At 41.6% G+C, this 16,239-nt stretch overlaps 2 protein-coding genes across 2 annotated transcripts; both read left to right on the plus strand.

The window, feature by feature from the left end:
- Positions 1–10,066: 10,066 nt before the first annotated feature.
- Positions 10,067–12,613, plus strand: LOC117864677 (uncharacterized). Its single transcript, XM_072295301.1, has one exon. It carries the CDS (start codon positions 10,067–10,069, stop codon positions 12,551–12,553), a length of 2,487 nt encoding a protein of 828 aa, XP_072151402.1. The 3' UTR covers positions 12,554–12,613.
- Positions 12,614–15,012: 2,399 nt separating this feature from the next.
- On the plus strand, positions 15,013–15,988 carry LOC117863217 (TPD1 protein homolog 1). Its single transcript, XM_034746835.2, has one exon. The coding sequence runs from the start codon at positions 15,307–15,309 to the stop codon at positions 15,760–15,762; it is 456 nt and encodes a 151-aa protein (XP_034602726.1). The 5' UTR covers positions 15,013–15,306; the 3' UTR covers positions 15,763–15,988.
- Positions 15,989–16,239: the final 251 nt, after the last annotated feature.

Here is a 16,239-nt window from a genome sequence, read left to right on the forward strand (position 1 = left end):
GCACCCGCCGCCTGTTCCCATCCCGTCGAGCCGCCGTCCGACAGGCTCACGCCGCCCGTCCCCATCCCTGCTCATGCCCGATCTGCAGCGGCCCTGCTCGTGGACGATCTCCAGCGGCCCGATCTGCAGCGGCCCTGCTTGTGGACGATCTCCAGCGGCCCGATCTGTAGCGGCCCTGCTCGTGGACGATCTCCAGCGGCCCGATCTGCAGTGGCCCTGCTCGTCGTCGCCACATCTGTAGCAAGGTGAGCACTACAACCCCTAGAATTATGGTAGCCTAGAATCACGGTCTAGGAGCTTTGAATCATGGATTAGGATTTGGAATCAGCAATCTGTTAAATGATATCTTTGTATGCAATCATGAACAAAAACTCTTTGTCTAGATGGATAACAAAGGAAAGGGCAAGGGAAAGAGCAACGAAATCGAGAAGGTTGTATGCCAAGCAGATTGGGAAAATCCTGAAATGACTATAATTTTTTGTAACATTGTTGTTGAGAAGATTGCAGCTGGAAATAGGCCTATAGGTACACTGAATGCAAGAGGCTGTAAGAACTTGCGAGAAAAGTTTTTCACTCAAACAGGAAAAAATTATACCCAGAAACAACTGAAAAACCGTTGGGATAACTTTAAAACCTTGTATGGTTTTTGGAAATTGCTTTGGAGCGATTCTGGCCTTGGAAGGCATCCTGGGGATACCTACAGCAAGTGATACATGGTGGGAGACAAATACAAAGGTTAGCAATCTGTCGTGTGTATGTTCATTGGAATTCTTTGTACTATATGCAAGTGACTAATGTATTCTCTATTTTTTTACAGGGACACCTCAGGAGGGAGAAAAAGGCATTCCGTTATGCTCCTCCACCATGTTTGAAACAATGGGAAATAATGTTTGAGAAGAGTCATGTCTCAGGCCAATCTGCATGCATTCCTAGTGAAGAAGGTGGTGGGGATAGCGTTCCCAATGAAGAAGAGAGTGATGATGATCCAATTCAAGAAATAGGGAGTGAGAAATTTACACCCACATCATCTACACGCACTGTACTGAAGAGGAAGGTGACATCTGGTAGCCCTAGGAAAATTAGCCCAAGGAAGAAAGGGAAGAATCCTATGGTGAGGGTGATGTCACGCATGGTGGATGATGTGATTAGTTCCAACTCTGTGACCTCCAAAGCATTGACCGGTGACTTCACACGTGAGTCGGTTAGAGAGGTTATGGCATTAGTTAAAGAATGTGGAGCTGTAGAAGGAAGTGATGAGCACTACATTGCAACACAGTTGTTCAAGCATTCTGCAAATCGTGAAATTTTTTTTGTCTAGCTTTGATACCAATGAAGGAAGGTTCAATTGGCTGAAGAGATGCTATGAAGAAACAAAGAAGTAGTCGGCCATGCAAGAATTATTTATGTATCCTATCTATCTAGCTACTGTTATTTTTGTAAAACTCTATATTTGTGCCTTGTGATGTATTTGTGACCTACTGTTAGTTGTACCAAACTTGTTCTACCTAGTTACTGTTATTCGTACCAAACTTGTGATGTTATTATCCATGTGTCTTTATGTAGATGAGTTCTGCAAGTGATGAATCAAGTGATGATGAATATTCGAAGTTGTTGGAAATTGCAGTTGGTCAGCAGAAAAAGATGAATCGGTTGATCAATGCTGCAAACATGTTTGGTATGTATTATGATCAAACTTATCTAAACAAGTCAGGAAGGAGACAACCTGAGGTGACTGGTTATCAATGGGTTACTACCACTTTGAACAGACATAGATCATGTTATAGAATGTTCAGGATGACAAGGGCAGTTTTTGATAGTTTGCATGAAACCTTAGTTACCAACTATGGGTTGAAATCAACTACGGGTATGCATTCCATTGAAAGTTTGGCCATGTTTTTATGGATAGTAGGTGGTTCTCAACCTTTTAGTCAAGTTGAGGATAGATTTCAAAGATCTACAGAGACCATTAATAGAAAGTTCACTCATGTGTTGAATTGCTTGAACAAAATGGCTGCAGACATTATTAAACCAAAAGATCCAGAGTTTTCTATTGTTCATCCTAAACTACAAGAGCATCGGTTTTCACCTCATTTTCATGGTGCTATTGGAGCAATTGATGGAACTCATATCCCTGTAGTTGTTCCTTCTACTGAACAGATTACACATTTTGGTCGGTACCGATGTACCACTCAGAATGTATTGGCTGTATGTGACTTCGATATGAGATTCAATTTTGTTGTTGCTGGATGGCCTGGTTCAGTGCATGACACAAGGGTTTTTAATGAAGCATTGCAGAAATATGCTGACAAATTTCCTTTTCCGCCAGAAGGTACAACAATATGGCACCTACAATTGTTTTATTAAATGAACCATATATTATTACTAACATCTTAGAAATATGTGTAGGAAAATACTACCTTGTTGACTCGGGTTATCCTAACCGGAAGGATTTTCTTTCACCATATAAAGGAGAGAAGTATCATTTACCAGAGTTTCGACAAGGTCCAGAGCCAAGAGGTAAAAAAGAAGTGTTCAATCACTTACATTCATCACTACGGAATGTGATTGAAAGGTCATTTGGTGTTCTCAAAATGAAGTGGAGCATATTACAAAAAATATCGAGTTATACAATGGAAAAGCAAGCAAGGATTATAATTGCATGTATGGCCCTACACAACTTTATTAGAGAAAGTGCTTTGACTGATGAACTTTTTGACTTGTGCGATCAAAATGAAGACTTTGTTCCAAGTGTTGATCAAGCAACATCATCTCAGCCGCAAGCACATGGACATGAAGAGAGCGACATGAATGCTTTCCGTGATAGTATTGCTGATGCTTTGATGGCCATGAGAGAGTAGTGTAATGTCGTTTGAACATGTTTGTGACTTATAAATGCATGGATAATGACCCATTAAATTTATTATAATTATGTTGTCAACAAAGTCTATGAATAATTGTGCATGAAACAAATACAATCAGTACGGACACATAGGGGTAATAGAGACATTGTACATCTCTTCCATCCACTCTTATCCTCGGAGAAGCTGGGTTGCCAAACGAACCTCAGCTTTCAGAAAGTCAGCTTTCGGAAAGCAAAAGCTAGAACAAACAGGGCCTAAGCTTATATCGCTCAGGAAGAGATGTATAGCAAGGTAAGAGCTGTCACCTCTACTTACTATAACTCAGTGTTTCTAAATGGAATAAAGTTCCAACATGATATTATTTTCTATTCACTTCAGTACACTAATAAATCTGAATCTCAAAAAGGGATGAGAAGGAGTCCAGATGTCCCCTAATAAAGGACCTACAGATACAACTTGAACGTGGTAGAATCCAGAGGACACACAGGATTGTTACCACCTTCCGCCTACTACAGCTATCTATGGAGCCGAGCGCAAACCAAGTTAGCTTCTAATCTAGACACCGTATTTACACTAGCGACTACTATCTCCATCTCAACTGTAGATAGAGATAATCACGATAAAATAGAACAAATCTATCTTATCACAAACGAGGAACCCATGAACGAGAAAGAATACATATGAGCGCATCCAGGAACAACAATACCTTCATTAATCTAAAATTATTATTCCGCTACTAGAGTAAAGTACTAAAAGATAACGTGAAAAGTAAATAAGATAAGTGCTCGGCATAGAATAAATAAGGAAAAGACCACTATATTAAATGAGAGATAAGCCTTACAAAAGAAAGGGTACAAGAGAGCTCATACCTAGACTTTTGAAGATAACTCCAGAACCTGAGAGAGAACTCTCAGCTCGATTCTAACTCCCAAACTAGCCTACACTAGTTCTGCATCTTGGAAGAGTGGTAGGATACTTGCTCCTTGATGGTGTGTGTTGGAAGTGAGAGATGGGGGTCTGTATTTATAGTGTAGAAGTGTCTTGCTGGGAGAGTGGAGAACCTCCACTTAATTCTAGAGGAAGATTCTCATCATCCTTCTCTTTTGCGCCACCTAGAGGGAACCAACATCCTAGGGTCAGTTCTGGTACCAAGATTTCACGCTAAAGAAACTCCCACCATCATATATATGCAGTTGGGCTAGGTCGGCCGACTCTCCCTTAGGGTGAATGGGCTGCCACTGCCTTCCCTTGGGCCTTGGGATGTTCAATGAGCCTTTTGGCAAAGTTGAGAGCCACTAGGCTTGGGTTTGGACCGGCCGAACCAGTCAGGCCATGTTGCCATCTTCTGAGAGGTATAACTTTTGCATCCGAACTCCGAATTAGGTGATCCAAATGTTCATTTCGATTATCTGAAGGAGCTCTTCAACATGGTGATGTCAAATTTGGAATTTGAGATTATTTTTTAGGATGATATATTTAGAGTTCATTTGCACCATGATTGCATATGCTCCACTAGCGTTATCTCATGCTTACTTTGGACATATTCCTGCGAACCACTTCAATCCAACAAAACTCTGGAAAATGTTAGTTTAAAACTAATAATGCATATATATATACACACACACTCCTATTTATTAACCAAGAGATCAGTGGTTGAAATTTTGAAATAACATCTGATAACAACCATTAAGTTTGGTCTCACAAGTCATGCCACTAATTTTAAACCTCCAAACCGAGACATGCTTGTCCCTTTTATAGGTTTTTTCATTTTGGTTTTAGGCCACATAACTCTCTACCTATAGCACATTAATTTCGGTTTCATAGATCCCTCCCTATAGCCATACACATAGCCCTGCTTGTTTGGGCTGCAATCTAGCCTGTAACCCCACCTATCTATGCTAGCATGCTAAGGGAAGACAACCCACCTTAATTCAATCCATCAGCAGCAGAAAGCAGACCACCCCAAGCCATTTAGTTGTTTCTGCTACTGACCTAAACAAACTATTAGCCAATCATAACTTCTACCCATTAAGAAACCATTTCCCAGCCCGTGAGGTGCCCATTGCTGGATGGTGGCGCGGCACCCCGTGCTGCCGTAGTACCGTGCAAAATATTGCTGGGTGACACCCATGCTGCCATGCAAGCAAAGCAATTGCTGACCCCATGCACCCATACAAAGCACGGTGTTGCATTTCAGATCACTCATACTTACTTACCAATATAATACAACAAACACTTTAGCAATTCAACTATTTTAAATAGCAAAACATGTCAATCCATCCTGACATAATCCATCATAAAACTCTAATCTAACAAATGGAATGCCATCCTCGCTGCTCATGAAATGCCATGTCAGATTAGGTAGTAATGACTCCATTGCCTGCAGGACCGAAGGAATTGAACACTTATTCTTCAGACTCATCATTTGATCCATTGTCATCAACCTCTCTTCATGCTGATGCTGCTGTTGCAGACTGATCATTTGATCCATTGTCAGTACCATTCTCAGGAAAACCTTCAAAGACAACATGAAAATTAGTAAAAGCATAATATTATACTTTGACCTTTCTAGAAAAAAAGAAATCTAAGCACAAGATCAAGGCATGCTAACCATGGCAAAATAACAATTCAGTAGAAATGTAACTGACATCAGAAATAACAGGTGGAGAGTACTTTGGGGTGCCACAAACAAAAAAGCACCTGCTAACTACTACAACATGATCTAACTAACCATGCCTGAACCTAACTAGACATGCATGCCACAAAACAACAAGACCACAACAACCTTTTGTCATATAGGAAGCTAGATATGCTCCATGAATCCAACTAAAGCATCCAGGAAGATTATTACTAGCTCACAACAAGCATACATGGAGAATAGTAGTACACACAAATATTAGGTAATAGAAACTACAAAAGAAATCAGACTAGATTGACTAAGATCACACCTTCACTCACGACAAAGCTGAGGGTCAAACACAAAGTTCTCTTGGGGCTGCGACCACACTATATAATTCGCAGCTACACTCATCAGGCATAGATAGTGAACAACAAAAAGTCCCTGTACACAAGAAAGAAATTCCATGGACAGTCCTAAAATCATGACCAATGTTAAAACAGTTCCCAGTTCACCAAACCACGTGAAAGATTTTTTTTTGTCTAACTAATCAGCTCACCAAACCACATGAACAATGGATGTACAAAGACCAGTAAAGAAGTTCAGATTCTAACAAATGCTCTATCACAAACAATTAGATTGGACACGGTACTCATATTATAGACTTGTACAGACAAGCTAACAACGGACTGTTCATTCAGAAAACAATGATTTAATACTGCTTATTACAATTAGCATTTCAGAGGGCAAGCAGACCACCAAAATTTGCATATAGCTACAAGCTACTGCACATGACAAAGGATTAAAACACAGGAGGTCTTGTTTATCTAATGATTCAATTAATCATTTGTTACTAGAACAAATAACATACAGCTGCCAGAAATTGTTGCTGCCTCTAAAAGGAATAGAAAATAAACATACAGCAGCAGCTCCTGCATCTTGTTCATTTTACCTTTACTGATTCACAGTTGTTTGCTTATCCCTTCCCATGTTTAATTATGATAGAAAATACTATTACAAGTTGAAGTGAATCACAGGAAACGAAAAGATCTTCCAAAGGGGTAAGCAAGGGATGATTCATTACATCAAAAGGAGTTGGCACATGCTTCACTTGATCTTGCCCCCCACATCAAGGTGTCATGGATCTTGGAGACAAGTGCCGCCGCCTCGCAGCGCTGCATCGCCCACGCCCCTCAACCCTAGAGCCGCATCACCTATGCAGCCCTCATCAAAAGCTAGCGGGTAGAGCCGTGGTGGCGTTAGTGGGGGCGTGTGGCCATGCAGAAGCGTGGCGGCAACAAGCCGGGTGGAGCCGTGGCCTGTGGCTATGCTGGAAGGGAGGGACGAGGGAGCCAGGAGGGCAAGGAGATGAGGATAGTTCGTGAGCCCGTCAGAGTTTTATGGTTTGTAACCCGTGAGCTGAATGCCATTTACATCCGATGCAATACTACACACTCCAAACACCTCCCCAGCCTGCTTCCTCCTAAAACCCAACTCAACCCCAACCATGTGATAGAGCAGCCCAATAGAAACCAATTCCAGCAAGTCCAAAGCAAAAACATAACTAATAAAACTATTAAGTCCAAACTGATAAGCAGGGCTACATACACATGATGGTAAAAACTCTTGCTGCCTATCCAAGTAAGAGTGATTGCCCCTCTGTTTACACCATGAGTCTCTTCTTCTAGAAAGCGAGAAGTTAAAGACAAAACAAAACCTTATTATTCTTTTCATCTGTCTCAATTTCCACAAGATGGTGGTGGTAGGTCTAGACGTGCTCATTGACTGTAGAGTGATATGATTCAACAATTTCTGCCATTCCTTTATTTTTTTTCTATCCCTAATTTGGATTCATGATAGCTAGCGCTAAGAGGACAATAATGTACTAATTACTGCATATTCACTTACATATTTATATCTGATAAGTGCATTGCATTATGCCGGAGTGATTGCATCAATTTACAAAAGATTGTGACAAGAGCATGTTTTTTGGAAGGTTTTCTCAGGCAAGATGGAGGTCCTGTAGAGATCAATTGTCGATTTTATTCATGACTGAAAGTTGTCTGCAGAGGTGAATCCTATAAATCCATCATTCTGGTAAGAGATCCATTTCGTGTTGCTTAGTTGGTTAATGTTAGTTTCTACCATTTTATAAGTTATGATAATGCAACTCTTTCATAAATTCCATTTATAAACATCATTTGTAGTTGAATTATATCTAACTTCTTTCAATATGTATTATTACTCTTAAAATATATTAATTGTTTTATGTTTGAATTTTCATTAGATTGTGTGGGACTACATTTATTCATGCAAAATTATAATCAAACTGCATTTTTAAGAATTTCTTTGAATTTGGCTTGTGAAAATCGAAGGTGATGCTCATGGAAAAATCATGATGGCAAGCACTAGTATTGCATAATGGTGTAATTGATCGCTAATGTTTTTTGATGGGTTGGCTACTCAATAGAACATCTGATGTAAATGGCAGAAAATCATGGGGAGTAGGCATAGACCGTGGCAGAAAATCATGGGGAGTAGGCATAGACCGCAGGTTACAGTGCTATTTCTTTTTCTTATAGACCTCTTTTGTCTCTTGACTATGGAAAAAAGGCAATTATTTTACTTACAAATATTAGATTGATGACAAGTGTCTGCGTACTATTCTTTTTGTTGTAAAACCTTTTATCATGAAAAAATTACTCCTTCCACTCTTCAATATTTATCACTTTAACTTTTTCGTTCATTTGACAAACATATAAGGAATGCTTAAAGTATTTTGATGACAAATCTAGTGGTCCTGATCTAATTAATTTCACTCAACTAATCAACTAAATAAATATTGATGGTCAAAGTTTGAAAAAAATCAACAATGATAAAAATTTTGGAAATGATAAGAGTATAGTATGGGCTACAACCGATATTTGGATTGAGGAGAAGGTTCAAGCATCAATGTATTCTTTTGCTGGAACCAATGACGGAGTAAAGACAATACTTTATACTTGCGAATCGTCTAATGCATAGATCTTTACCAAATAACATATTTGACACCCATCAGAAGGACTTAGTTGTGATGAATCAGTACCATATAGAATCGGCATCAATGGTGACGCTATGTGCGATAAAGGACTTACAGAGGTGGAGCCCCGAGGTATTCTCACTGATAGGGAACTTGGCCAACAAGCTAGCTCGACTACACAAGGAGTCCAAACTCTACAGATATAATTACAATTCAATTAGAAGTTTCTACTTTGTAATCGGGACTTGCCATGATACTCCCTCCGTCCCAAATTACTATTCGTTTTAGCTTTTTTAGATGCATAACTTTTGCTATGTATCTAGACACAATATATATCTAGATGCATGACAAAAGCTATGTACCTACGAAAATCAAAACAAATAGTAATTTGGGATGGAGGGAGTAACCTTCATCCGAAGTATATAAGGAGAGGCAAAGGGGGTGCGGCTATATGTCGCAGAAGGCGACAGATCGGCAATCATCGCCTTAAGAAGGGCACGCTGGCAGTAGAAATATTCGTGATGGGTCGCATGTCAGCCCAATTAATTACACTATTTTAGCACAGTTCGTTACTTCAGCTAGACTATTTCAGCGTGGTTCCTTGCTTCCCCATACGAGCAGGGGCGGGCCCACTTAGATTCAATGGTATTCAATTGAATACCCATTATTTTTGTAAAAAAAATTATATATATAGTGTATTTTAGGTATATGTATGAAAAAAACAAAAATATAGAAGTAGCACACATATTTCACTCAAAAAGGCCCACCGGAGGCCAACTTCGCTCTCTGGCCCAACTGGCCAACTGGCCCATCCGCCCCACTCGAGTGCCCCCTCCCAGCCCCCCCCCCCACGCCTGAGCACAGAGCACGCACACACCCGTCACCAGGCAGCCGCCGGCGCCGCTAGGGTTCACGGCACGCGACCCTAGGCCTAGCCTGCGGTGGCGGCAGTCCGACGGTGGCGGCCAAGCGGCGGCGCGGCGGCTGGAGGGGCGGAGGCGCGGCGGCCGGCACGGTGCGCGCGGCGCGCAGGCGCACAAAGTCGGAGCGGCGGGCCGGCAGCTCCGCGGCGGCCGGCGAGCGGCGAGCCGGAGGCGGCTGGGGGGGCGGAGGCGCGTCGGCGGCGGGCCGCGGGCGGGCGGGCGGCCGGCGCGGTGCGCCTCGGCGCCTGGCGCCTGCACAGTCGGCCATGGCCAGTCTCGCACGGCGCATGGAGGGACCTCGGAGCAGCGGGCCGGCGGCCGGCGAGCAGGCGGCGGCGTACGGGCGTAGGCCGCCGTCCAACCCGGCGAGCACGTGGCGACCTACTGGGCGACCCGACGAGCACGCGGTGACACTGTGACAGTACTGCCGGTCTGCCCCCAATTCCCCAAACTGCTGATTGTGAAATTGAGGTAATCATTTTCAATTGTTTGTCAGATTGGAATAGCACATCAACTTGCAAAATGTGGATGCTCACGAATTTAGTTCAATGTGAAATTGTAAATATCTGATAACTTGAAATTGTGTAACTTTTAGGTTTGAACCATGAAGAGGAAGGGTAGTGCCGCTACTGATTTGAGGATTTTCATGGCAAGGGCTGCTGCAAAGAACAGACAACCTGAACCGGAGAATGTTAATCAATCTTGCAATGAAAGTCAAATGCAAGTAGTGTTATTCCAAGGACAAAGTGGTAGTGAAACAAGCACGGTACCACCTGAACCTGTGAGATCTAATCAGCTACCAAATCACGGTACAACAGAAATTGGTGAATCCATACCCGTGGAAGAAAATAATTCTAGTGATGAAGACAAGAATGATTATGGCATTGAGCATGATCCTGGATTGAGGGCTCCGATCTCAAGCTATGATGTCAATGACCAAGATTCAGTTAGAAGGGCATACATTGCATTGGGGCCATGTCAACCAAAGATGAAGAGGGATGCTTTTCCGCAACATGATTGTGGAGGTATGCGCCGCTTCCAACATAAGTGGTTTGCTGAATTTGAGTGGATTGAGTACATTATGGATAAAGATGCTGCATTTTGCTTTGTTTGCTATTTGTTCAAAGATAGCTGCAAATTTCCTGGTGGAGATGCTTTTGTTGTTGAAGGGTTTAGAAATTGGAATATGAAAAGGAGAATTCATAGGCATGTTGGTGGTATCGATAGTGCTCATAGTGAAGCTGAAGAGAAATATAGATTGTTCACGAGACCTAAGGCATCAATCCGTGAATCTGTTGCATCAAACACTGCACAATTCAAGGCTAAGTATCTATCTCGCTTGACATGGTCACTTAAGTGCATAAGATTTCTGTTGCGTCAAGGGTTGGCTTTTAGGGGTCATGATGAAATAAAGGATTCACTCAACAAGGGGAATTTTCGGGAACTTTTAGCATGGCTAGCAGGAAACTTTGAAGAGGTTAATCTGGTGGTACTAGAGAATGCACCACAAAACTGTCAGATGATAGATCACAAGATCCAGAAACAACTCATTGATGCTTGTGCTCATGAAACAACCAAATTTATCATAGACGAACTTGGTGATGAGTGTTTTGCAATTCTTACTGATGAGTCAAGTGATGCATACCTATTGGAACAATTGGCTCTTTGTTTGCGTTTTGTCAATAAAAAAGGAGAACCAGTTGAGCGGTTTCTAGGTCTTGTTCAAGTTGAAGATACTACATCATTGACTCTTAAAGAAGCAATTCAGTCCTTGCTTATGAAATATCAATTGCCCCAATCCAAGGTACGTGATCAAGGGTATGATGGAGCTAGTAATATGAAGGGTCATGTTAATGGTTTGAAGAAACTAATTATGGATGAGTCCCCTTCTGCTTATTATGTTCATTGCTTCGCCCATCAACTTCAACTAACACTTGTAGCGGTTGCTAAGGAGAATACTGATTGTGATTGGTTCTTTGGGCAACTTGCTTATTTGTTGAATGTTCTAGGGATGTCTTGTAAAAAGATCCGTATGCTTCGCATTTCTCAAGCTGAATACATGATTGAAGCATTGAAATTGGGTGAAATTGAAACCGGGCAAGGATTGAATCAAGAGATGGGCTTAGCAAGGCCAGGTGATACACGATGGGGATCTCACTACAGAACTGTAATGCATGTTATGTTCTTGTATCCTTCAATCAAGAAAGTTCTCTTTAGGATTGGGAATGAAAGTAAAGGGGCTGAGGCTAATGGGGCTCAAACTATGCTCACAGTATTTAAGTCCTTTGAGTTTGTTTTCCTGCTACACTTGATGAATGAAATATTTGGATACACCAATGACTTGTGCAATACTTTGCAAAAGAGGGAGCAAGATATCGTAAATGCAATGGATCTTCTGGAGTTCACAAAGGTAGAACTGGATGTTTTGAGACAAGATTCTAGATGGCAAGAATTTCTTACCAAGGTCACTTCTTTTTGTGAGAAGCACAATGTTAAAGTTGTTGACATGAATGGGAAGTATATTCCTATGCAAAGATTAAGGCAGTTCTACAGAGGTGCCATTAATGATCACCGATTTCATGCTGATATGTTTTTGGGTGTCATTGATAGACAAGTTCAAGAGCTCAATAATAGGTTTGATGAGGTAAACACAGAGCTACTTAGATGCATGGCATCATTCAGTCCAGCTAATTCCTTTTTTGCTTTTAATGTTGAGAACTTGGTTAAGCTTGCTGGGTTCTATCCACATGACTTTGAATTTCAAGAAATAAACCAGCTTCATTTTCAGTTGCACCACTACATCAATGATGTCAGAAATGATGAAAACTTCAAAAATTTGAGAAGTCTTGCAGAGTTGTCTATGATGCTAGTTAAAGAAGGAAAGGTTTCTCGGTATGACATTGTTTATAAACTTCTCAAATTGGTGCTTGTTCTCCCTGTTGCAACTGCTGGTGTTGAGAGGGTCTTTTCTATAATGAATTTGATAAAGAACAAGAGAAGAAGTAAGATGGGGCAGAAATATTTGAATGGTTGCTTGGTCACATTGATTGAAAGGGAATTCTTCATGCAAGCTAAGGATAAGGACATCATCGCTCATTTTCAAAGCATTGCAGAACGGAAAGTTGTCCTATAGCTTGTAAGTTGTAATCTTTGTTACCATTTTACTGTTTTAGCCTCTATTTATTTCACATGTTGCCACTTTGATATGTTGATCATTAGTAGCTGCACTGCTGCACAATTTCAATTTCTGATAAATTTTATATTAATCAATGATGCTGCTACCACTTAATTATTATGTGTTATAAAACTATAATTTAGTCTGTCATTTTTTTCCTACCATCTTCAATTTTGAATACCCATAGTCCAAATCCTACGCCCGCCACTGCATACGAGGGTGTAGGTTTTTTAAGTCACATGCTAGTGCATCATATATAGTTTAAAGGAGAAAGATAAAGAAGACTGCACGGGTGCATGCAAAAAGGATGAGATGATGATGTAACTCACATGCATGCAAATTCAAAACTAAAAAAATATAAGTCTTAAACTAAGCATCCAAACTAAATTTTGATTTCACCATTGTAACTCACAAGATCTTGAAAATAAGACCCCACTTGACTATATTTTGAGATTTTTTAAAACACTAATTTTTAATATTAAATAATTAATTTTGGCTACTGCGAACAAATAGTTGAACATCACAAACAAATGATTATTTTCTACGAATAAATAGTTAAACATGATGAACAAAATAATTGCACCGTGCGAACAAAAATATTAAATCACGAATAAATCATTGCGTAAGAGTGTGTCAAACTAAAAATGAAATAAAAATTAAATTTGGATTGATCCGTTAGATTTTTAAAAATAAAACCTTCAAAATAAGATTCCACTTGACTATATTTGAATAAGTTTTATTTATCTCTATTTTTTAATCAAGTTCCAAAAATTTTCTGAGATATGTATATCTGGAAAAATTGTACGAACTCATGGAACAAAACTATGTACACATCGAATAAATTGTATGAACTCACAGAACAAAAATATTTACACTTGGAACAAGTATACGAACTCACGGAATAAAATAACTGTACATGTCGAATAATTTATATGAACTCATGGAACAAAAAATTGTATATCTAGAACATATTGCACGAACTCACAGAAAAAGGATTTGTACACCTAGAACAAATTACACAAATTCATCAAACAAAATTCCATACATTTAGAACAATGCACTATGGACATATAACAAATATTGCAATCCAAAAAAAATAAATAGATATTAATTTGCACATAGAAAATAAATTATTATACACACAAACAAATGAAAGAAAAGGAAAATTAAATGAAAGAAAAGGAAACGATATACACATAAATGAAATAGTTGGTTGTGTGTTTATTAACATCTAGTTATATAAGACATAAACATAGACAATATGAATTAGAAAGAATAGAAGAAACAATATCTACATAAGATTTAAAATGAAAAAGAGAAAGAGTAAAATAAATAAATAATATGCATAGAGAATTAAAAGGGAAAAAGGAAATAAATTTGAATGGAAAGAAATAGAAAAAGGAATAAACATAAAGATACAAATGGCCAATTCAGCCTTGGCAAGAAAATAGTATGTTTTTATAGATTTAGTCAAACTTAAGATTGTTTGAATAAAGATAATATTAGAATTGCATACCTTTGAGGACAGAGGGAGTATAAGTTAAGTGTGAGCCTTTCTTCAATTTGAACACATATATTCACTATGGAATCAATCAATTATAGGTTTGTTAATATCAAATTAATAAATAAATAGTTTATACAAATTATAAAAAAATAATTATGATTCTTTATCTCATTGAGGTGTAGAATAAAAGAGAGAGAAATGAAAAAAATAATTAAAAGGAAAAGAGAAAGAAAAAAATTGACAGGAATAAATAGAAAATAAGAAATAAACATAAAGAAAAGAAAAATATTACCACCTCTTTAAGACCTTGGCTAGGAAACCGTCAAAAGAAGAAAACATAAAATAAGAAATAAATATAAAAAATAAAAATTAAATAACTCTAGCCTGGGCAAAAGAAAGAAAGAATAGAAAAATGAAAATAAAAACCAACTAGCTAACGCTTCCTGCATGCATGTATTGCGAAAAAACAAATCGGACGGCAGACTTGCACGCCTTCCCACGTCCTCCTAGGCCGCCTCCATCGTTGCATGTTGCATAGGCTGCGGGCCTCGGGCTACTATGAGCGGACACCTGTGACTGGGCCGATTTACTCCTTCCGCTCCGCATAGTCTTCAGCGACAAACAGTTTTTTTTTTTTTTTTTTTTTTTTTTTTTTTTTTTTTTTATCGCGTATGCGACGCATAGTCACCGCGGAGGCGAAGGACTGTCATAAGAGATATTTTGATGTTAGGATTCGACCCGTTACGAAATTTTGTGCCAACGCCGGCCATAATTTTCTCTGCGAAGCGGGCACTAGCTGACAGGTGAACTTTGATTCATCTCACAATGTTCGCCGCCGCCTCCGGCCGCAATCCGCAAGCAACCCATGTGCCACCGCCGAGCTAGGCTGCCGTAGCCGCCGCCCGCCGATCCGGCGCGGTGGGGACGCGCGCTCACATGCGCTGCGCTGCGCGCGGGGCCACACCACACGCGCTCGAACGCGCGATGGATCACGGCCCTTGTCGTGCCCGTGTCGCCATGCATGAGTGCACGGGCACGAGCGCCCCCTCACTCACTCTCTCACTCTCATGCCCATGCCCCCAGCACCTGCGCTGTCGCCATCGCTAGCGACTCACCACGTTCACGCTCACTCCCTTCGCTCTTCGGACGCCGCGAATAAGTAGCCGCGCGCACCTCCAGAGTGAGCCGGTCAGTCAGTGTCAGTGCCATGGCGAGACCACGAACAGAGCTCCTCCGCTTCCTCCTCCTCATCGTCCTCGCCACCGGCGCCGCTACGGCCGCCGCCACCGCGGTGGACGCGCCGGCGCCCGCGGCAGCTGCAGGGTCGGCGGCCGCTGCAGCACCATCAGCGTCGGGGTGCCGGCGCGGCGACGTGGTGGTGCGGCAGCGCGCGACGGGTCGGACGGTGGAGGGGAAGCCCGAGTACGCGGTGGAGGTGCGGAACGCGTGCCGGTGCGCGCAGTCCCGGGTGGTGCTCCGCTGCTACGGCCTCAGCAGCGTGGAGGCCGTGGACCCGCGCGCCATCCGCGCAGTCGACGCCGAGCGCTGCCTGCTCCGCGGCGGCCGCGCCCTGGCGCCCCGCGGCGGCGCCGCCGTGCGCTTCACCTACGCCTGGATGACTCCGCAGGACTTCCCGCTCGTCAGCGCCCAGCCGCACTGCTAGCGCTTACTGCTTAGTAGCTAGAGCTTGCTGGGCTCGGAGAGTGAGTTTGCTGCTGATACGATTCGTCGAGCAAGAGTAGCTGATGGATTGAGTTGCTAAGTGTAATTATTAAACGAGCTTTATTAGGTTGGAGTTTTGTTTAGGCTCGGTGTCTTTGGTGTCGTGGCTGGGTTTAATTTGTACTACTTGTTAACCTTGCGTTTTATGATGATAATTTTTTGCTCTATCCCTATATGATAATTTTGTAAGAGAGGTGGATTGCAGGCAAATGAGCAATTCCGACGCTGGCAGGGAGGCAGGCGACGGACACGCCGCGACACGCGCCACCTTTCATCATGTGGCCTGCCCACCACCGCCGTTCATCATGTAGCGACACACGTGAGACCTCCAGCTTTTGTCAACTCCATTATTTCTCTCTCGGACAGAGAGAGGTGCCGCCGTGGAGCTGCATGGAGGTTACTTTGCTCGTGGGTCTTG

This window comes from Setaria viridis, chromosome 7 (genome assembly GCF_005286985.2).
Source record: "Setaria viridis chromosome 7, Setaria_viridis_v4.0, whole genome shotgun sequence".
NCBI lineage: Eukaryota > Viridiplantae > Streptophyta > Magnoliopsida > Poales > Poaceae > Setaria > Setaria viridis.